The sequence below is a fragment of the Ornithodoros turicata genome, chromosome 10 (genome assembly GCF_037126465.1).
Source record: "Ornithodoros turicata isolate Travis chromosome 10, ASM3712646v1, whole genome shotgun sequence".
NCBI classification, from domain to species: Eukaryota; Metazoa; Arthropoda; class Arachnida; order Ixodida; family Argasidae; genus Ornithodoros; species Ornithodoros turicata.
Genome location: NC_088210.1, coordinates 31969139 through 31993021, shown reverse-complemented (window position 1 = coordinate 31993021; position 23883 = coordinate 31969139). Strand labels below are relative to the sequence as shown.

At 43.7% G+C, this 23883-nt stretch overlaps 2 protein-coding genes across 4 annotated transcripts in view; one reads left to right on the top strand and one right to left on the bottom strand.

Annotated features, from left to right (window-relative positions):
• The window catches only part of LOC135369916 (SUZ domain-containing protein 1-like), a 52223-nt gene that overhangs the window by 1603 nt on the left and 26737 nt on the right, over positions 1–23883 (top strand). The window contains exon 4 of one of the 2 annotated variants that reach the window (XM_064603506.1): positions 93–2159. The exons of the other annotated variant lie outside the window; for it this stretch is intronic. Coding sequence (XP_064459576.1) covers positions 93–216 — 124 coding nt within the window. The 3' untranslated portion in view covers positions 217–2159. Of the gene's footprint in view, positions 1–92; positions 2160–23883 lie in introns of those variants that run through there. 2 annotated transcript variants of the gene reach the window in all.
• Positions 2241–23883, bottom strand: part of LOC135369917 (calmodulin-A-like) — a 49579-nt gene continuing 27936 nt past the window's right edge. The window contains exons 2-5 of one of the 2 annotated variants that reach the window (XM_064603508.1): positions 8913–8955; positions 5252–5395; positions 4184–4426; positions 2241–3103 (exon numbers count right to left, since the gene is read on the bottom strand). In XM_064603508.1, the coding sequence (XP_064459578.1) occupies positions 3072–3103; positions 4184–4426; positions 5252–5395; positions 8913–8955 (462 nt within the window). In that variant the 3' untranslated portion in view covers positions 2241–3071. The remainder of the gene's footprint in view (positions 3104–4183; positions 4427–5251; positions 5396–8912; positions 8956–23883) is intronic. The other variant, XM_064603509.1, reaches the window with a different exon arrangement.

Genomic DNA, 23883 nt, shown 5'->3' with positions numbered 1-23883 from the left:
GTGAGCTCCGAAATATTCCCCCCAAGGTTTCTTGTGCGTTTGCGACAAAACTTTTCCTAACGCCCTGTTCTTTTTTCTTTTTTTTTTTCAAGCCCCACAGTCACTACGTATTGTGCAAATCCCTCTGAAAGCTGGCACGCCGGAGGGGAACAGGTGATCCGGCAACCTCGAGGCCCCGACTGTAACTCTAACGGATTCCAGCAACCAAGGAGGTAGCGTCCACCTTTCCGGGCCGACGGGTAGATGCGACGTCTGCTTGCACTCGCTTAGGTTCTTCTCTTCCAACCCATCTACCATCCAGTCCCCCCCCCCCCCCCCCCCCCCAACCTCCCCCTTGTCCCCACTGCAGCGCTGCCTGAGAAAAGACCCGAGAAACACTGTTGCCCGAACGTGTAGATAAAGACGGTGTTTTTGGCCTGCGAAAGGTTTGGACCATCTTGAGCCCCTCCTCGCCAGGGACAAGTTCCTCCCAGTCTCTCTCTCTCTCTCTCTATTCTTGGCTTTAAAAAAAAAAAAACGTGTGATTACAAGTCTATTGTAGGTTGCATGCTATTTTGCCTCTGCTGTTCTGCGTCATTACTTGTACTACCGCGCTATTTATTTGCTGAGTGAGACGGTTATTTTGTGTAGTTGTTGTGTGCCTGGTTTCTGAGCTACAAAGACGGGAAGACCCGTTCGGGGGGGGGGGGGGGGAAGTGACGTGTACTGGGTTGTCGGGCCTAGTTTTTTTTTTGTGTGTGTGCGAAAATTGTCACGGAAGTACGGCAATCGAAACTAAAAAAATTGCAGCTATGGCACACGTGTGACAAAAGTACAAAGTATTGGAGAACAAAAAAATGTCCAGGACACGATTTGCCGCATTGTTTGCTGCCCACCAGTGCGCTGCATTTTTTTTCAATGCCACAATTGTTTTTTAACCAACGAGTTAAAGAAGAGGAAGTGCACGAAATTATGTTTTATTTTTAACGAAACGTCCGCATGAGTTTTTTTGGTTTTACGAGCAGTTTCTAAGCCGAAAGTAATCCGCGCTACCACACGTACACGCGCGATTTCTTGCCGTGCGATCACTTCTTAGCCACTGACTACAGGCCTTCTTATTGAGTCTTGCACTTTTAGACGGACTTGAATTTAATTGAACCCGTCTCGAAATCAACAATTTCGCAATTGTATTGCGCTAACTGGGACACAACTGGTTCTTTGATTGGGTGCGCATTGGGCAACATTATTCTGATACGACAGCCAGTCCCAATGACTTGGCTACCTCCTTCAATTATTATTAAACTTTTCTTCACAATAAATGTTGCGGGGGTTGTTTGTGATGTGACAGACGTTTTCTATACCAGGATGCCGCAGTATTTAATAGCAGATCTACATCAATGCAATGTGTGTCTAATAGAATGAGGTTTATGAACATGTGTGCAAGCTTCTTAAGAAGAAATAATAATTAGCTTCCTTCTGGCCATAACATCTACTACTCCCAATGAGGCCTTTTTTTTTTGGGAGCAACAGTATATTTTTCGTAAAGACATTGTCCTCCTGTTATCAAAATGTTATATATATATATATGTATGTATATATATGTGAGTGTACATATAGTATCAAGTATAGAAGGGCACAGGAATTGTATTTTTCCAGCGACACAATGGTTGTATATTTTTAAAAATAACAAGGCAGTGAGTGGTCACTCTGTGAGCTACTTAAAATGTGATTTACAAGCTAGTTCCTCGAAAATGATCTTGAAGGCCGTTCAAAGGTTGTAAGGTTTGTCCCCCTTCGGGCTGAGGAGGGTCGAGTATAAGAGAGAGGCTTGTGATGTAGAATATATATATATATATCTTCTTTTGGCATTAATGGGGGCATTGTTTGTGGGTGTTTGTCACAATGATTTTTAAACTTTTTTTTTCATTTTTTTTCTTTTTCATCCATTCGATCTCATGTGCGTCTATCTCGGAACGGAAAAAAAAGATACATTTGTTTTTGAATACTCAAAGCCTTACAAACAACGTGCAAACAGATTTTTTAACAATCCCGCTTCCATGTGTGTTTATCCTTAACGCTACGTAACGGTACGCATAAATAGGTTTGTATAAAATGGTGAAAGAGCTGAAACATCGAGACTGCTGTATTTTGCAGAAAAATAAATTCTTCATGCAGTCGGGCGTCTTTTTGGGCTCACCTGACACGGCCTGGCGACGGAGGGGGAGTCACAGTCACGTTTCCTTTTGTGAGTCACAACAACATGAGCCACTTTTATTTATTGCATCGCGTACCTCATCGCTGTTACATAGTTGTACTTGAGCAGCTAACAACGCGAAATGTTTGTTGTGAGATGACGGTGCTGTATCTTGGAGAACGGTGCAAGCGCGATTGCACAAATCCTACAAGAGGCCTATGTTACAGCTGACATTTGCTTTGCATTCCGTCATGCAGCTACTTGGGCGGGTAACTCTGCAACTCGCCTATAACTAAACGTTGGAGAGTTTTTGTACACAATAAAGTGGACGATTTTTAACAAAAAAAACAACAAAAAACGAAACAAAAACCTACGTGAACATTCCTCAAGGGTATAAAGGGAACTTAATCTAAAATACACCAAAATCAAGACGACACGATTTCTGTGCAAGAACGTAAGGTTACACAAGCGTTAACCGGAGAACTCGTACGATGTGGGAAGGCTTTCGAAATCTGGGTACTACTGATCGATGGGTACTACTAATGGATGGGTGCTACTAATGAGGCTGTACCACACAGGAAATCGTGTCGCTGAGGTGTTGCTGCATGTCGGACAATGAAACGTAAAAGAAACAAACACAGAACGGATGTGAGCTTTTGGGGGGGAGGGGGGAAGAGACCTATATAGAAAGAGGCAGAGCACATCTCAGAGGCTCCAGGTACGAGCACGTAACGATCACTGAGTATTCTTCAGTATGCTGGGAGGAATCGTCGAGGAGTACGCAAAAAACACTGCTCTTCTGATTGTTCTCCGCAGCGGACGACGAGATTGGCGCAACGGATGATGGTCTCTCTCTCTGCGGAATCCCGAGGTGGTGTCTTATCTCTCGTCCGCATTCTCACTTTGGTGCTGTGAGGATTGTGACAAATTCTGAAAAGGCAAACGGTTTTGTATGTCAGAAACGATGGTCAACTTGGGAAAGCTTCGTGGGAGAGAGAGGGATAGTTGAGAGAGAGGGCAAGGACATGCATGAACACTGAATAACATTGCAGCTGTGTTAGAGGAATAATTTGGAAGGACAGGTCGGAGGAATATGGTTCGGAATACCAATACGTTTGGTTTTAAATTCTAAGCCCTCGCTTGGTGGCAGTAGTAGTTGTGTTAGAGGGTGAGGATCAGCCATGTATTCTGTGTGAGCCAGTATGGAGAAAGTACAACCTGAAAAATCTGCAAAGAAAATGTTTGCGACATGTAGCACTAGCAGCATCATGCATTTGTTTTTGCCAAAACAAAGCTCAACACAAGTGCGAGGCAACACAATATTGAACAATGTTGACACAACAGTCTAACTTCGTTATAAACAACGTTGGGGAAATTTGCGCCCTCGCGTATTCTTGATTTTTGTTCTCTCTTCTGTCGTCCTAAAGCCGCTTATTTCTGCCCGAAATGGCGCCTTGCCGGCGCCCCTTCAGGCGGACACAGGAGGGGCAATCCCCCCCTCCGGCCCCCCGTAGACGCTATAACTGACAAGGTTCGACGCTCCACCTATGTTCATATTTACGGAATTCTACCCCTTACCAGCGTTCGTATAAACAGGGTTCGTCGCATTGCCCTCGTTCGTATTAACAGGTTTCGACACTCTTCCCGTGTTCGTATTAACAGAGTTTGGCGCTTTTCCAGTGCACGTTTTTACTCCGTGACTACCATACCGCCAACTGATTGTCCAACATTCGACACTTTGCCTGTGTTCGCATTAACATGATTCCAGGATTTACCTCGGCGTTCGTACTAACAGGGTCCGACGCTTTACCCGTGTTCGCATTAACCGAGCTCGCAGCATCCGTGTTCGCATTAACGAGGTTCGGCGACATTTGTAGATATGGTTACTCTCACACGGGGAACGGGAGTTAGAACATATGTGACAAGCTACGCAACAAACATGCAGCGTTTATAACAAAGAAACTACAAGCACTAGCACAATTTCAGAATAGGGTTGCGGTACTATCTTACCGTCGTAGTTGACGAGGCCGTCCCCGTCGAGGTCGGCCTCTTTGATCATATCTTCAACCTCTTCATCTGTGAGTTTCTCGCCCAAGTTCGTCATGACATGCCGTAACTCCGATGCTGAGATGAATCCGTCACCATTTTTGTCGAATACCCGGAAGGCCTCGTGAAGCTCTTCTTCACTGTCCGTTTCCTTCATTTTCTTGGACATCATGAACAGGAACTCATTGAACTCTATTGTGCCGTTACCTGCAATTGTGTCAATGAAATTAGAGTGACATTGCGATAGATTTAGCTGAAGCTGTTGTTTCAAACATGCTGACAATCTGCAGGGTGGTGCCTCTCGAAAAGAACCCCGTGTTCGATATGCCGTAACTAATGCACGGTCATACAAATTTCGATGCAGAGAAAGCTCTCGCAGTGCCCGTAAATTTTAAGGCGTCTGCAACTGTGAGCAAGATATTACATAGTAAAATGTAAATTCTATTCTGAATAGGGTATAGCAGACGACACCACGAAAGAGTGCGTGCAATCTCGGGACAACGAGCCGTATCCATGGAAACGAGTCGCTTTTAGCCAGTGGGGCAGCCACTAGTATCCGGCTAGCCAGGTAGGCTTGCCGTTTTCCAAATCGTCTGTGACGATGATCTGGACAACGCCACATAGACAGAGAAAGTCTGCTTGCATGCTCGTCGACGTGACGTAACAATTAGTCAGCCAATGAGGATCGTGTTTTCAACGGCCGTAGCCAATCACGAACGTACTTTCAGCGGTCGTGGCTATGCAGACGAACCACTGTCGTCTGCGAGTTGTGATTGAACGTCACCGCGTAGTAAATAGGAAAGCTTGGAAATAAAGCGTTCCAGGTGAGCTGCAATAATTTGCGGGTTCTTGAAATCGCAGAACGAGCGTACGTAGAACGTAGCGAAGGAGGGGGAGGAGACATCGATCACACGCTTTTCGTGCTGTAGTCTGCCACGGCAAATGACGATTATGAAAGCTTTACGTCTGTTTTCCTTTTAATAGCTCGGATGCATTGATCGAATGCATCCACAGAAAATGATATTCTCATACCATCAGTGTCAACCAGCGTCACCATATTTCTAAGCTCAACTTCCGTCGGCCGTTGACCCAAGGAACGCATGACGATGCCCAACTCCGAAGCTGTTATCCTTCCGTCAGAATCCTTGTCGAACAGCATAAATGCTTCTTTGAATTCTGCAGGATAAAGAACATCACTTGATGTTTCTATCGTTATTTTTTGTTTTTGTTTTTTTCTCCCACACACGAGAGATTTTCTCAAACTCGTAATATTATTTTCTTCGATCTTTCAATAATAATCTTGCCCGGAACACTGCCACCTAGCAACCGTCTGCGCAAACGTGTAATAATGAGCAGTCCGAAGTGTTAGCAGACGACAGTCTCTCTACTAACTTGGAAGGCAGACCACAACCATGGTGATATTTGCTTGGTTTGCGAAGAGTTTTGTCGAGGTGAGCACTTTGTTTTGCAATTGTTTAGTACAAGCACACATACAGGGCGTTTTTTTTTTTAAATCCTTTACATATTGTTTACACAGAAAGCTATGAGAGCATAGATGTCGTTTTTGCAGTTGAACTATACGGCAGGGCGTAACTACAGGATGTCTAGTTGCCTAAAATTCGTTAATGAACTCTTTAATTAGGGTATTTTGGGCAACAGCGAGATGGCATGGGAGAGAAGCCTCGTTGAAACTGATTATATTTTTAAAGAATATCATAATTAAAGAGTTAATTAATGAATTTTAGGTACAACTCAACCGCAAAAACGACATCTGTGTTGCTCATCTGCAAAGGATAAAAAAAGCGCCATGTGTATTTGGAAATCTAGAGAGCGCACTACAGGGACTTACCGTATTCGGTAACACATATTCGCCAACAAAAGAAATCTGCGGGAGATATTGTATTCTAACATCTCGCAGACACGCCACGTACATTTACACTGTTTCACTTCTGTTGCTATGCAAAAGCACAAGAAGAAGAAGAAGAAGAAAGGAAAAAACCTCGGCGTCTTGGCCTGCTGTCTCTCCCAGGAATAAATCGCGCGCGATTCTGACCGCGCTGTCCATTTCCATGCGCTAATGTTCCCTGGCACACTAGGCCTTTTTCCGTCTCTACCACAATAGAGACACACGCGACGAAGATCTCGTGTTCATCGGCCGTTAAGGAAGTCCCCCCTTCGTATAGGTATGGTTGTTTACGGCCACAAATACATCTCCTTTAGTTTGGCCTCTTTGGCTTCTGCCTTGCGTCACGATCCAATGTTCCGGCTTATTACCCCTCGAAATTCGAGAGTGCCTGAATCAGTACAAGGGGCTCAAATCGATTTCGTGGGATTCCATGGGAGGAGGGCAATTTCAAGGTCGAACACTTTCCCGAAATGTCCACGTGCCTACCCCAACGACACAGGATATCCCCAGGATGTACGAATAATGTCCTAACGAAGTCGTACACTCTTAAAAATGAACTTCATCGCATAGCACGCTTCTAGCCAACCATCATCTCAAATGATATCGTTATCTGCCGTGATTTGTTGAAAACGGAGGCCGCACGCCTTTTCTGTGACACTTATGCTGTTCATAATTGTCACAAAAAAGGCGTACGCCCCCTGTTTTCAACAAATCAGGGCAGATAACGATATCATTTGAGATGATGGTTGGCTAGGAGCGTGCTATGCGGTGAAGTTCATTTTTAAGAGTGTACGTCCTATGGATATCCCTCAGATATCCATCGGACGTACGAATCCATTAGGACATTCTTCGTACATCCAGAGGATGTCCTGTGTTGTTTGGGTACAGTGTTGCTTCTCGTTCAAATAAGTGTTTTTTTTTAATCCCGCGTTAGCGCCGCGAAGCAGCTGTGGCTGTGAGCGTCGTATAGATATGGACAGATGGAGAGAGGACAGCAGGAAGGAGTGGGAGACAGGGGGGTTAGTATGCGTCCTGGGCCAACTTCAGGGGGCAACTGTGCCGACATTACTTCGTCTGGAAAAGGCCAAAGCAATGTTATGACGACGATGTTCCTGGGTCAGGAGACTAAAATGTGGAGTAATTGCAATCCAGGGAACGAGGAGGTGTAATTGCTCCTTCAATTTATCCCTCTTGCTTTGGTGTTGTTGTTGTTGTTGTACACGCTAAGAAGAAAAATGGAGTACATTGATGAGCAACTGCAGCTTCTAGTCCCATAGATAGCGATTACCGTATAAGTGCTTAAATTCGCGGACTGAGTAATTCGCGAACGTGCGAATAGCGAGGAGAAGGCAATAGTTCGCGGTACCGCGATTTTCGACCCTGCACCACAGGGCATCTTAGGAGGAGCTCCAAACCTTTAACTTTGTAACACTCGTAACAAACAGTAACAACAGTAACAGTAACAAACGACTGGGCAGTAACCCGTTCCACTTGTCTTCCTTGTCGGCGGAAGCTCCGCCTTCGTCAGGACGTCGGACGAAGGATGTCTGAGTCCTGACAAAGGCGGAGCTTCCGCCGCAACATTGACCATACCCCTAGATACCTTTCTAATAGTTTAAATTGTAATAAATCACCCCTTTTTTGCTTCCCCTACCTTCGTTGTTTGTCTTTCATTATTTCATAACAATATATATATATATATATATACAGAACAAATAGGTTAATATATCAGACGGCTACGAAGTTGAATAAAAGTGAAATAATAAGACTTGGACTACAGATTACAGGAACGTTAACAAAAATTAATTTATTTATTGGGCAATTTAACACATAGATTAAAAAAAGAATGGTCGACGGTTCGACAGTGGCACTGTCTTCGTCAGGACAAAAAAAACTTTTTTTTTGTCGTTAGTTTTTGTTAACGTTCCTGTAATCTGTAGTCCAAGTCTTATTGAGTTTGAGTTTGATTATAGAAAAAAAAAAACGACTTCCAAGTCTTATTATTTCACTTTTATATATATATATATATATACATATATAGAGAGAGATAGTCCCCAAACAAACATAGCATACCATTACCGTGCCTTTCGTCTAATAAGGGGCTAACGTTTTTTCTTTTCGTTTTTTTCTTAGAGTGTGGTGTGGTGCTCGTCTATTCTTCCGACCAGCAACGTCACTGGCTATAATTAGCGACGCTCCGACCTTTTAGAGTCACGACAGCGTAAACCATGTTTGCCTCATTGTATGACATGAGCGAAACTTTCACGCCTCACAGCTTTTACGATGTAGTACAACGCCCAATATGCGTTCGGCCGCGACTGTGATATCGCCATCAGGCATGCGATCTGTAATGAAAGGCGACGGAGCTTTTTAGAATAGCCCTTTTATTTTTCTTATCTTTTTTTTTCTTGCTTGTGTCATACATATCGGTAAACTTTATTCGTGTTTGCGAATAATAATTGGAGGCTTGCATGACCACCGTGATATGAGACTATAATTGTAACTACGTGTATGATGACATCACACAGTCCTTTTGGCGTCCGAAATGGACCTTTTTCACAACGCTTCTGCGCATGCCCTGTGACTCTGACGGCGCCGAAGAAGGTTCCGTATACATTCAATAGATGGCGCCAATATGGCGTCGTCGGCTGTGCTTTGGCTTGCGCCGATCGTGTTTCAGCGGACAGCCGCTATACGATACGATGCGAGTGTCAAAAGGTCCAGTTAGGCGCTGAGAAAAATCTTTTATTAAAAAAAATACGAAAGAGAAAGTTCTGTAGTACTTACCAGCTACTTGTTCTTCCGTAAGCCCGTACTCCGTCTGCAAGACATGCACAAAAAAATGTAACATGTAGCGAGATTGACTTAACCGGTTGCTCAACTTTCGTGAATGACCACTTAAAGGAGCAATGAAATCACATTTAGGATCGCTCGAAACCGTGCTTTATTCATTGAGCAGTCTCTCGGGAGAAGAACAACTTATATGTTCATCTACTCACTGTTAGAGGAGAAAAAAGGGAAGAGAGCGGAGGGAAGGAAATGGGAAAGAGGGGATAAAACACAACGCTGCAGCTTTTTCGCATATTTCCGCAAGCCGACAAGCGGTTGTGACTTTTTTTGTTCAACCTGTCGAGCTCTATACACATTTCAAAGCATGATGTTATGGCCCTCCCTCAGTCCTTCGAACCGTCAGGCAAACTGCCAGGGAATCCTTTGTTATTGGCATTTGCCTTCTTTCAAGCTCCAGTGACTCCAAACAGTTGTTGACATGTCGAGTTTTTTTTTTTTTTTTCGGATGTGTAACTGTACGGAGCAAAGTAAGAAACAAGTAATGTATGCGTGACGTCAAATAGGAGGTTGGGGGGGGGGGTAGGACGGAAGCTGCACCCTCCAGTGCGACCTCGCTCGGCGATTAAGCTTGCATGATAGAAAAGAGCTCGTAGAAGGGTACTTTAGTATACTAATACTTTATTGAAAGCATGGATAGAAAATGATTTGGGGGTCAGTTGGGAGACACGTAGCATTCCCCAACAACACAGGATATCCTCTGGATGTACGAATCATGGCCTAAAGGATGCGTACGTCCGATGGATATCTGAGGGATATCCATAGGACGTACGAATTCGTTAGGACATTATTCGTACATCCAGAGGATATTCGGTGTTGTTGGGTCTGTCTCCTTTATCTGTACACAGTTGGACTTCCACGTCGGATATGGGACTGGTAACCTTGTTCTGATAAGAGCGATAATTTGAACAATTGAGATTGTGTAATTCTGTGTTGAAGTTTTGTTGTGTCCGTCTGTTTGTGTGTTTCAGCCTCCGAACAGTTATTCTCCATCATTTTTTCAATCAACCAATCATATTTATTTGAATTGAGTTGGTATTTATATATCGACTCTGTTCCCCCGTGAAGCAGGCCCTAGCGCGCATACTAACCCCCCCTTTCCTTCTCCCTCCATTTGTGCACGTCATTACAGCCGTAATCGCTTATTCGCTGTGCCGACGCAAGATAAAACAGTTAACAAACGTGCTCGGATGCGGCATTATAATTCTTCTTTCGCTTGTTTCTCAATCATCCATGCATACTAACTGAAGATCCTCTGCAAAATCTCTTCCACGAGGTCAGAGCGGCTCCTGCCGTGGACGATGTTTATGCTTCAAACCATGTTAAAAAGGGAGTTTGTTGTGGCTGTCATAACAAAGAATCTGATGCGTTCTCCACATTGCGCTTCGCTACTTTCCATTTTGCTTAACAGGAAGGACGTTACGAAAAAAGGCTCGGTTGTTTCGCAACATATATGTCCTAGAAAACTTTCTGTATGACTTATAGGGACGTGTCCTTCTTAACACGTTTACTTTCAAAGCAAAGCCTACAGACAATGAAGACGCTGAAAAAAAATTCAAAATAAAACTGTACTCCAGCTTTACGGATTCATAATATATGTGACGTGCAGAGAATTAACTGACTACCACATTAACCATGTATTCACATTAGCGACATCCTCACGGAATATTCTAGTGGAAGAAAAAGCGAAAACACTGCTCACAGAGCAGAAGTTCCATCCCGTGTTATGTTGAACATTCACACGGTGCGGAGTATCAGTAGTGGCGTACTGCGCATTTAGCAGACGACACTTAGCAGACGACACCGTCAGCGTGTTTTCCTGTCGTCTGCTACGGAATATCTTGTTGCTGTGTAGCAGGATATTCCCTACGGTTATAGCAGTGTACGTGAAGACGTGACGTTGAGCGCTCGCGCTCATGTGACAACAGAAAGCTATGACGCTTTTCGCATCTTCCGCTTCTGAGGGAATGTCGCGCATGCGAATACGCGGTAAAAGGAGTTATTTCGACGTGTGACATTTTTAAGTCGTAAAACCCTCGAGCCAAACTGACGTAAGAATTGCGAGGCTACAAAAGTTTTCTTTTTGGAGAACCTAGGATGACTCTACGAACGCATGAGATGCACGGAGCGAGGGAAGATGAGAAAATAAGTTCCTTATCGTCTTGTTAATGAACTCCTCGCGTTAATGATGTTCTCGTTTCAACGAAGCAACTTCATTAACGAAGTCACATTAGTGCGTGTTGAGTTTTGTGTTCTAATTCTGCACACCTACGCACCTGAACAAAAGGTTACGACGTTGTGAGACGAGAGTTTCATCATCTCTGGATCTATAAATAGTTTAGCTAAAGGACATTACTGCGCCGAATGCTTACTTTCGATATTAGTCTCGTTATTCTTATGCGAAAATTTTATTTAGCATTATGAGTAGACATACCCATACGCACGCACAGTCCACGGCATTATTACGGTTAATTAATATATAAGCTTTAATAATACCTTTATCGGTGTACTTTATAATGTATACTATATACTATACCTCGTAAATTGTAATGTATTAAATTAATGTACCTTCCGTGCGAAAATATGCCGATACATGCGTACCTGTATGTCTGCCCGGAATAGCGCTGCGGATATTTTATTTTTGTAACGGCGCAGCTGCTCTGTTATAAATGTTATTGCGATGCCTGTTGGTCGATAACACGGGCACCATATGTATAAAGCCGCCCAAACGTCGGAACCAATGCACGCCATAACAACACTGGCGAAGGGGCACGATTACCCCGCAATCGATATCCGCGTTAACTGGAAGCTCAGCAAAGCGATAAAAGGCTTATGCCGAAACAGTATGTGCCCAAACTTTACCAATTATAGACACATTCTAGGTGACGGGAAACGGATTATTAAAGGGGCACTAAAATGCAAAAACAACTTGGGCTCAAACGAAAAGTCCGTGTTTCAATTTGCATAATGCAAGTAAAATTAGCTCTCACAGCGCTTCCGTTTAGAAGAAGAAAAAAAAAAAAAAAACGCAACGAAAACAGAGCCGTCTTCTGCGGCAACGGATGGTATCCCCAGGAGATAAAAGGTTGGCGGCATCCAATGAGACAGCAGCAGAATCGCGCGCATACATATCGTGGTCGTGTGGATTTGGAACGGGTCCGGTCGTATAGTGTTCCGTATATGTGCGGCATGATGCGCAATGCTTTTCATTTTTCAATGCCGATTCACATCAATTTGAATATTACGTTTCTGATTCCCTCATCGCTGGTTCCTTGACAGTGTTTTTTTTTTTTGTGTGTGTGTGTGTTTATTTCGGCTTAATATAAGAATAACTTATAATCTTACCTCGTCGACATCGAAATACGCTTATCGCGTTAGATCTCATATAGTTTCCAGCGCTTGGTACATTCGCTGCTTAAAATATTCTCTGGCTAAAAATATACTCGTCCTATATTCGATTTACCTGCCATAGCAAAAAAAAAAAAAAAAACAGTCTGTTTAAAAGATCTTCTTGCGCACACTTTTACACGTCAGAGGAAAACTGGAGGAAGATAAAAAAAAAAAAAAGATACGCACCGAGAAAAAAGATGAATTGGAACGAGGCAGGGGGGCAAAAAAGGCGGCATCAATCTTATTTAGGCAGAAATGGTTTACCGGTCAAGTCCGTGTGGCCCGTGAGATTTCTTTACCTGCAGATTTTTTTTTCGTTTTCCTTCTTATGCCATTCGCTTCGACGGCGAGCAAATCGTCTTTCTTTCCCCGAAATCACATTTTGGAGCCGTTGGATTTTGAATATATGTACATACATGGAATGGGTGAGATTCTGTCCGAACAAGCAACACAAGATGGATTGAGACGCAAGCGCATCATTCAGAAGGACTGCGCTCCTTGTTTTATAGATTTCTATCGCCTGTTCGTTTTACCTTCTTTCACGGCTGTCAGTATCTCAACTGTGTGCTACCTGTACCTTCTGTGTTGGCAGCACCGTGTACAGAAATCGACAGATGGGAGGAGGACAGCAGGAAAGAGCGAGAGATAGTGGCAAGGGCGACTGCACTCTTAAAAATGAACTTCACCGCATAGCACGCTCCTAGCCAACCATCACCTCGAATGATATCGTTATCTGCCCTGATTTGTTGAAAACTGGAGGTGAACGCCTTTTTGTGACAATTATGAACAGCATAAGTGTCACAAAAAAGGCGTACACCTCCCGTTTTCAACAAAACGGGGCAGATAACGATATCATTCGAGATGATGGTTGGCTAGGAGCGTGCTATGCGGTGAAGTTCATTTTTAAGAGTGTGAGGGCGACCTCAAGCGGGGATAGTTAATAAAACATTTCCTTTATTTAAAAAAAAAAAAGACACAACGTCGATCAGATCGCGATTTCAATCGTTCGTTTAATTCACCAGGTAACCGCGCTTCGGGTTATCCGAAAATTTTCCAGACGAATGTAGGCCCAGTTGCCCCTGAAGTCGGCCCAGGGGCAACTTCAGGGGCAACTGCGCCGACATTCGTCTGAAAAGTGTTCGGAAAACCCAGGGAAAACCCCAGAGACAGCAGAGCCGGTGGTAGGATTCGAACCCACTACCCCCACACTCCAAAAAAAAAAGGTGTATTTTGACTCCTTTTTCTTGCCACATATATAACTCCCTTTTGGAGAGTACAATTACTCTCCGGTATCTCGGAGTATCCTCCAGTAAGGGAGTAATTTTACTCCCTTGAGGGAGGGAGGAGACTGCTTTTTGGGAGTAATTGTACTCTCCAAAAGGGAGTGATATATGTGGCAAGAAAAAAGGAGTTAAAATACACCCCTTTTATTTTAAAAAGGAGTCTCATCGCTCCCTTTAGGGAGTGGGGTTACGCTCTAACTCCCTACTGGAGAGTAATATTACTCTCCCGTACAGAGTAAGGGAGTAATTTTACTCCCTTGATGGAGTGAGGGGACTCCTCTTTTGGGAGTAATTGTACTCTCCAAAAGGAAGTTTGTGGCAAGAAAAAAAGGAGTTAGAATACACCCCTTTTATTTAAAAAAGGGTCTCAAAAAAGGAGTCTCATCGCTCCCTTTAGGGAGTGGGGTTACGCTCTAACTCCCTACTGGAGAGTAATATTACTCTCCGGTATCTCGGAGTATCCTCCAGTAAGGGAGTAATTTTACTCCCTTGAGGGAGGGAGGAGACTGCTTTTTGGGAGTAATTGTACTCTCCAAAAGGGAGTGATATATGTGGCAAGAAAAAAGCAGTTAAAATACACCCCTTTTATTTTAAAAAGGAGTCTCAAAAAATGGCTCTCAAAAAAGGAGTCTCATCGCTCCCTTTAGGGAGTGGGGTTACGCTCTAACTCCCTACTGGAGAGTAATATTACTCTCCCGTACAGAGTAAGGGAGTAATTTTACTCCCTTGATGGAGTGAGGGGACTCCTCTTTTGGGAGTAATTGTACTCTCCAAAAGGGAGTTTGTGGCAAGAAAAAAAGGAGTTAGAATACACCCCTTTTATTTAAAAAAAGAGTCTCAAAAAAGGAGTCTCATCGCTCCCTTTAGGGAGTGGGGTTACGCTCTAACTCCCTACTGGAGAGTAATATTACTCTCCGGTATCTCGGAGTCTCTCTCCAGTAAGGGAGTAATTTTACTCCCTTGAGGGAGGGAGGAGACTGCTTTTTGGGAGTAATTGTACTCTCCAAAAGGGAGTGATATATGTGGCAAGAAAAAAGGAGTTAAAATACACCCCTTTTATTTAAAAAAGGAGTCTCAAAAAATGACTCTCAAAAAAGGAGTCTCATCGCTCCCTTTAGGGAGCGGGGTTACGCTCCAACTCCCTACTGGAGAGTAATATTACTCTCCCGTAGAGAGTAAAGGAGTAATTTTAGTCCCTAGATGGAGTGAGGAGACTCCTTTTTGGGAGTAATTGTACTCTCCAAAAGGGAGTGATATATGTGGCAAGAGAAAGGAGTTAAAATACACCCCTTTTATTTAAAAAAGGAGTCTCAAAAAGGAGTCTCATCGCTCCCTTTAGGGAGCGTGGTTACGCTTAACTCCCTATACTGGAGAGTAATATTACTCTCCGGTAGGGAGTAATGGAGTAGTTTTACTCCCTTGAGAGAGTGAGGAGAGTCCCTTTGGGGAGTAATTGTACTCTCCAAAAGGGAGTAATATATGTGACAAGAAAAATGAGTTAAAATACACCCTTTTTCTTTTAGGAGTGCAGTCCTCAGCACGACCTTTGCTATACCACCAACGACCGACTCGGCCATGCCCCGCTGGTTCGAATCTCTTCCAATGCCACGGTGGGCGAAAATGAACGTATAGCTGTGCGGTGGCAACTCAGCTGCACTGCACGTTTAGGTAGAGGTAGTATATACATCGATTCAGATAACTGCAGAAACGGGAAAACGCTTGAGTTCGCTAAATAAAACCGCCGCTCGGCACTTTGGAGGATGGGCTCGGCGCGCTTTAATTGGATTCGGGAAGCGCGCCGTTGGGAGAGAGAAAGTAACAAAAGAAAGGATACCGTTAAATGAAATCTCTATATATGGGTGAATTCGCGGCAGTTCCAAATTCCAGCACTGCTCGGTCTGAAAAGTTGACTGCGCCGCGTAACACACTGAGGGTACAGATCGTTGTCGCTTTATAATACTGTAAACATATTTTTATTCGCGATGTATTAATTTTCGAAAAAAAAAATGGCGAAAATTGTACTCGCGAACACAGCTTGACGTTTATCCCGCGAAAGGAAACAGCCCTGGAATCGCGAAATTAAGTACTCGCGAATAATTTCGCAAATGACTGAATGCGCGATTCGCGGAAATTAATGCGTCGCGAATAAAAATACGTTTACAGTACTCGCTCTGACTATTTGTTGCACAGGTGGGGCGTTCGCCTCCTTTACTTATTTAGACCTGCTTTCAACGTCACGGAGGGGAACGCACGTAAATCCTCAGAGAGGAGCGTACGCTCCTTTATCCGAGCGAATCGGAAGAGAGAACGCTACAAGTAGGGTCATGCGAATTACTGTGACACGCGGAACCCAGAGAACAGACAAAATCACCGACTTGCACTCAAAGAAGAAGAAGAAGAAGAAGAAGAAAAAAGTTGTGTTAGTCCGTTTGGGGATCTTTCGGAACTAAATGCATGCAAGTTTGTGCAAAGTTTACCCCAACAACACAGAATATCCTCTGGATGTACGAATTATGTCCTAACGGATTCGTACAACATAGAATATCCTCTGGATGTACGAATCATGTCCTAACGGATTCGTACAACACAGACTATCCTCTGGACGTACGAATCATGTCCTAACAGATTCGTACGTCCAATGGATATCTGTGGGATAGCCATCGGACGTACGAACTCGTTAGGACATTATTCGTACATCCAGAGGACATTCGGTGTTGTTGGGGTAGGAACTACTTGTAGTGCTGGAATGTAAAATTCAAGGTCAGGAGGCTAACACGAGGGAAGAATTCCTCCCCATGTTAGCCTAACCGACCTATATAATAAGGCAGTAGAAGTTTATAATTACTCCTAAATTAACTTTCTTCTTCTTCTTCTTAGAGTGTGGCGTTCTAATATGGCATTAGCGGATGGACCAGGCCACGACTGCCGCATTGCGGATTGAAATCCCCGGGGTCGTCCCGTGACGCAGATTCACGGCTGCATGCCAGAGTTATTTCCAGCACGGGCAACACAATAGCTGCGCCCCTTGCTTTGCAAGAACAAGCGAAGATAAAGAATGCTATTTTTTCGCCCCGAGATCCTGGAATGCCCTCTTGCTTTGCTGCTGCTGTTGGAGAGAGATGTCGTCCTTCCAGCAGTAGATGCAGCCCCAAGAAAGACCCCTATAGTGCAACTGACAAAATGGCGTAGAAGCAGGATAGCTGGTGGATGAACTCCATAATGTAAAAGCCCGACTCTCGGGGCACACAGAGGGAGGACACACAACACGCGGCTCAAACCAGCAAAGTTTCCAGCAGCAGTACTATACCTCCGCAGTACTAGCAGTATAGTATACCTCCGGCAGTGCTTATCAGTGATGGCCAGTAGTTAACTACATGTAGTTAAACTACTAGTTAAACTACCTGATTGTAGTTAAAAAGTAGTTATCAACTACTTGCGGGAGTGTAGTGGCAACTACTAGTTAAACTACTATTTCGTGTAGTTAACTACAGTAGTTAGGTTAGTGGAGGCGCCAACTACTTCCGATTTTGGCGCAAGCTTTACGGCACGATTGTGCTTCCGACTTTTACCTTGAGCTACTCGTTTGATGAGAACGGAGGTGCAGAACAATTGTGCATGTGTACCAAATCTTCACTTTTATCGCTGCTTGTGATTCATATTTCGGTGTCCAAGAACACTATAGAATGGGACTGGTGTTGATGGATAACGTTAAGTAGATAGAGATGTAGTTAAAATACGTTGCAGTAGTTAAAGAAGTAGTTTTAACTACCTCACATGAAAAGTAGTTGAACTACTAGTTAAACTACTCCATCGCGAAGTAGTTAGTAGTTGTAGTTAAACTACTGTAGAAGTAGTTAGTGGCCATCACTGGCGCTTATAGTACCTTTAGTCCAAAAGGACTAAAAGTACTTCCAAACACGTTCCAAGTACGTCCCAAGCTGATTTTCGTGTGGTGCACACGGATTCCCTCCCCCGAACTATCTTTTAATTATTATCTACTTATCTTTTTAATTTTACGATAGGGGGTATCAAAAGATAAGCTGCTAACGTGTTAGGCTGTTCAACGTAAATTTGCCGGGGTTCGAACCTGGTTGCATAGTACGAGTTGCCCATAGCACAGAAGCCGGCAGCGCCATCTATTAAAAAATGAGGGATATTTCATACTGGTACCATTGTACCGTATATTGCGGACGACCACTTTTGGACATTGTTATGGATTTCTAAAGAATGCAGTGAAACACGAAAGGTCTCACGGAACCGGAAGCAGGAAGGGAAACCGGAAGTGACCCATCCCTGGGCATTTCGAACGACCCACCTGTTGGCTCTTCCCGTTGCCATGAGAGACCTATATATCTCAAGCTGCGTTTACACCAGGCAGTTTTATAGCACATCGTTGGTAAGGTTATCTCGCCTATCGCAGCCAATCGGCAGTCGTGTGTGACTCAGGATCTTATCCACACTGATTGGTTCCGGTTGATACGGTTCGACGCAAGCCACGTTATCAACGGTTTGCTAAAACTCTCTATGAATATACGACAAAAGCGTATCGTATCGAGTTATCGCAGCAAATCCTCTCCGACAGGACCACGTCAACTAATCCACTAATCCACGCATTCATGTAACCGGGGCTTCAGAGAAGTTTTCCTCGAGTTCCATCACGCTTTGAAGAACATTTTTTTTAAAGTTTGATTTCCGTGCTAGCGCCGCGATGCAACTGTGGCTATGAGAGGACCACAGTAATCCCCTCGAAACCGTGGCTTTCGCGGGCGCGACCTTGTTCGCCCCTAACTTCGAGCGTACCAAATTGGTGGCGCTGTCGAACACTATGACGTCATTTGTGTACAAACAGGGACAGGTCTGTTGAAAGAAAAGTACCGAAGGTTGCGTCCCTTTCAGGGACCATCGTAATCCCCTCAAGACCGTGGCTTTCGGGCGCGACCTTGTTCGCCCCTAACTTCGAGCGTAGTTCAGCTCTACCAAATTGGTGGCGCTGTCGAACACTATTTGTGACGTCATTTGTGTACAAAAAGGGGAGAGGTCTATTTACAAGAAAAAAATAATAATAAACAGTCGGAAAAAGCAGCCGCATACGACGGACACGATCCTCGCGCGACGTAGGGAAGTCCCCGTGCCTCTTTTTTTTTTTTTTTTGCGTTGTTTCTTTCTTCTCAGCTCGCGCGCTGTGCCGCTGTACGTCACGTGCCCAGGGACCACGTTACGTCACGACGTTCCCTCGTTCTCCGATACGCTCGTTTGACGAGTGGAGGAGGAGTGCGGAACAGAGGCCTCGCGCGCGACCTGTAGGCACACGTGCACTCGTCGTTCTTTCGTCTCCAGACTGGGAGGTACCCGGGTTCGAATCCCGGTGCCGGCAGTGCTGTCTGGGATTTTTCCTGGTTTCTCCTCAGACGCTCTCTGACATATATGTCGGCGAGCTCTTTCAGATAAATTGATAAGTAAATTTAAAGCACCACCACCACAAAAAAAAAAAGAAGTTTCGGGGAGTCGCCTCAGTGGTCCTTTAAATCCGTGACGGTGGCGATCGGGAAATTTTCTGAGGTTGATAATAAATTAATAAAATAAATTAACGCGGCTATAATAATACTTCCCAGCACGAGCAATTCAGCAGGATATAATCTTCCACGACCTACTATACCAGAGCTAAGGAAACTCCGTCGCACGCTTTCTCGTAATGCCGAGAGTCACGGTGCGAAATATTTCAATTAACTTCGCAGTCAATGATTTATAATTGAATTTTATATCCAGGACTTTCGCTTTTCTCATATCACTGTGAGCCAGCAGCCTCCGATTTTTGTATCACCAAACAATGAAGCCGCCGATTCGAGACAATTAAAGCTTGCGGATTACGTTTCATTGTACTATCTCAAAAGAGCTCTCCATCACCCTCATCTCGGTTGCACACCTTGCATTGTGCGTTACCATGGTAACGGCCTTCGAGGAGCGGTATAGCTTCTGTCAACCTAAAATCGAATTTTTTGTTTATACCACAAGCTACGACGGCCTGCTAGATGGAGTTTCGCATATTGCATATGCAACTACAAAAACGTTATATCTAATACATCTCTAGTCCCAAAATTTTTCTAGGATTCCAGACTCCTGAAGATACGGCAGGAAAAAAAAAGGCGACGTTTCACGTGTACGGGCATTTTAGAATGATTTGTATTTTCCAGCCCGTTGTTCTGTAGTCTACCGGTGGAGTAGCGCACGTGTTCTTCACCACCCGTGCACGTGTTCAATTTATCAAATTTATCAAATCATCAAATCAAATCAAATTTATCAAATTATCGTGCACGTGTTCAATTTATCAAATTTATCAAATCATCAAATCAAATCAAATTTAATCAAATCAAATCAAATTTATCAAATTATCGTGCACGTGTTCAATTTAGACAAACTCACAAACAAATGTAGGCTTCTTTTTAAAAATAAAAAGCTGCGAAAATGGTTGCTCCGAGAAACTCATTTACGATGCTCACTGCGCGACTACCACGGGAAAACATCTCATGTCATCATCACTTCTCCTTCATTTATTGTTGTTGTTGTTGTTTTGCTCGTTATAGTTGAGCAGACCACAAACGGTTCTACTGCGGAAACTTGCCTTTATCGAAGACGAATTAGTGCTACAAAAAAACCGTAAAAAAGCTCTCCGCTATACCGACGCAATGGTTGCCATGGAATACACACGTGCCCCCCCCCCCCCTCTCTCTCTCTCTCTTTCTCTCCAACCAATCGCAGTCAGCGCTCTGCAGGTGGTGACTTTCTCCACCAATTAAAGACGACCTAATAGCACGTCCCGAATGAGGAAAGACAGTCAGCGTGATGTCATTATAGGGAACAATTCAATTAAGAAGTACAGAAGATAGAGAGAGAGAGAAAAAAAAAAAGAAAACATTACGCTGTTCACAGTCAGCAACTTACTTTGCAAAGTATCTAATCTTCTCTTTACGAGGGGCGGGAACAGCCAATCCAAACAATGAAATAAAAATGTTAGGAAGGAACAGTTTTCGGATGTAGCCCTTAAGTGCTTTCTGCCCGGAGCGACGATGGCATATGCTTTCGCTACAGACAACAATCTGTCCGTGACATTTACTAACGAAGCGCAACGCATGCAACGCGGAAGCAACGCAAATGTCACGCACACACGCACACACACACACATACACCTGTTTCCCCTGCGGCAAACACTAAAGCGAAAAAACAAAACAAAAAAAACTCGCGTTATGAAAGATGACGTTACCTTGAGAGCAATACAGAAGGAACGGGATTTATTTCGTGGTTTATGTGGGGACGAAACCTTCACTTCACCCTTTCCCTCTTCCCTTCTTTTCAAGCAGCAGGGAGCAGCACGTAGTGATCCAGAACTATCGATAATATGCTATTGATAGTAAGAAAACTATCGATGTCATTACCGATAGTCGACTATTGATAGACTATCGATAGCACTACCGATAGTCCCCTATTGATAGACTGTCGATAGTATTATCGTTAGTCGACTGTCGGTAGTAAGAAAACTATCGATAGCACTACCGACAGTCGACTATTGATAGGCTATCGATAGTATTATCGTTAGTCGACTGTCGGTAGTAAGAAAACTATCGATAGCACTACCGATAGTCGACTATTGATAGACTATCGATAGTATTATCGGTAGTCGACTGTCGATAGTAAGAAAACTATCGATAGCATTTCCGATAGTCGACTGTTGATAGACTATCGCTGACAGAAACGCGTAGGTAGAAACGCTGATAGACACGCGTTATCTATTAATGACGCGAAGGTCGCCGCCGCTCAGGAGTCTTTTTGACAGGAATCAATATGGCCGCGCACTTTATCAAAATCGCAACATAAACACGCCGGAAAGAAGCAGGCCGCACGACAACTGAGTAACATGTAACCGCCACCAACAATCGAGTAAATTTCTTATCATGCTTCGTCCGAAAGTGCTTTCCTTGAGGGGAGGCTACCTGTAAAGCGGGCTTTGCCGCCTACAGTTTTTTATTGCGGTGAAGCTACAGCTACAGGCACCCTCTTTCTTCTCGCGCGTGTGTGTGTGTACCGTTATGAGATAAGAAAACAAAGTTGCGCGAGGGAATAAAAAATTTAAAACACGCGTACGGAGGGACCATCCCTTTATTTATCTATTTATTTATTTATTTTGGAGCGATGAATTCTTCTTCACGGATCGCCGATTGGCGAAAACCTCCTCACCCTCGTTCTTGAAGGATCCCGCATTATGAATTCACTGCACGTCCGAAGCTTCCTGAACCAGAGAAGCGTGGGCAACCCTTAACCACGATATTCTTCGATGAAAAATTAAGCCTCGTTTCGACGCGCTTTGCATACCCGCGTTATGTTTTACGAGCGAAGACGCGATGCAAAGTGCATTCTTAACCCACGCGTATTGAATCGAATAAAGGATTTTACATGGAACCCCCCCCCCCCCCCCCGCGCGCGCGCGCGCGCGGTTTGGAACTCTAATATAATAACTGTTTTCCGCGCTTTCCGAATGTGTATGTGTGTGTGTGTAAAGGTTAGCATATGAATGAGCTTCGGAGCGTCCGACTTCTGCATGTTTGCGAATAGACGATTTCAGGAAATCCCAGCGTTCCTCGCGTACGCGTTGCATCCTGGGAGCTTACTGTCATCGGGAAAGGGATAATGTCCCTTGACGTTTCGTTTTTCCTGACCTTGACACGTCGTGGACAATGGACCGAGAGAGGAGAAGTCGAAACAGTATGAAGATGTACCGCCTAATTCCAATATAACACAAGTTCCCACAGTTCAAAGCGGCGCTAAGTATTCTGGGATATTCTGAAGTCGTCTATTATCAGTGTCGCGTCTCACTCGCGTAAGGGCAAGTGTGCCACTGCGGGTACATAGTTCTTTTTCTCCACTGAGTGTCATTAATAATAATAATAATAATAATAATAATAACGGAGAATAGATTTACACGTAAGTCATTGACTGGTGTCATCACGCATGTTGCTGCACCATGATATCATCCGATGCCCACCAGCCAATCACCGAATGCCCCACTAGCTGGCTTGCACACTTCTTATCTGTTCCTTCATGAAATTATCGCTCAGTCTGGAACTTGATTAGCTGTGACATGTAAGATTGACAAAACACTCATTGAACTCCAACAATAGTAAACACTAAGCATAGGCTAAGTGGCATTTTTCGCTGACATATTTTTTTTCTCGTTGATTTCACCGGACTTGTGTTTTTATGTGTTCACCGTGTCCTCATTCGCAGATAGGACTTTTTCTCTTACTTTTCTTCTCTCCTTTTTCTCTTCTTTATGCATTTATTATACGCACATTTTTTCGTCGTATATCGTGTAAAATAAATAACGTACGAACAAATAGAAGTAAGGAATGTAACGAAAGATCTTTTTTATTTATTTATTTTTTTGCTAAAATATTTCCAGTGGTGTAGTTGATAAAGTTCGTTATTGCTGTGGTACTCTTCTTAATAACACTGTTTTTAACATTCTTCGAGCACTCGTTTTAGTATGATGATGATGATGATAATGATGATAGGAGAAAAAAAAATGAAGATGTGAGCCCGCTCGTTCTGATAGTTGATCTCTAAAAATATTATTTCTAATAAATAGTATAATTTGTAAAAAAAATATATAATAAAATAGTAATTTTTCTGACTTTCCCTACGTCTGTTATCTGCATCTGATTTACGTTGTGCTTATATATAACTTCGTGGTCGTTCGACCTTTCATCCCTGCCTATATATATATATATATATATGCGTATTGCTTTTATCATCTGTACCGCTTTTCGCAACCCCAGAGTTCTATATACCAGCCTATGTGCCCGTTGGTAGTAGCCAAGGTCGGGCTGAAGGCTGGTAGGTGGTGGGTTCGAGTCCTATACAATACGACCACACGATTTGCTGTCGATTTGATGTTCGTAATAGTCTACTGCCCTGTAAATTTCCCTATAAAGTACCCAACAACAACGATAGATGATGACGATGTTCTCCATATTTTTCTAAATTTACTTATCAACTTATCATGCTGACGATGAGATAAGGTGTTTCAGCGCGCGGTGTGGTACCCTACCCCATAGCACGTGGAATACTATATGAAGATGATGAGGGAAGAATGAAAATTCTAGAACAAACTAAAGCGTCTGGAGCAACCTAATGGACGACAAATACCACAATATGGCCCGTGCATTGTGATTTTTTTTTTCATTGCC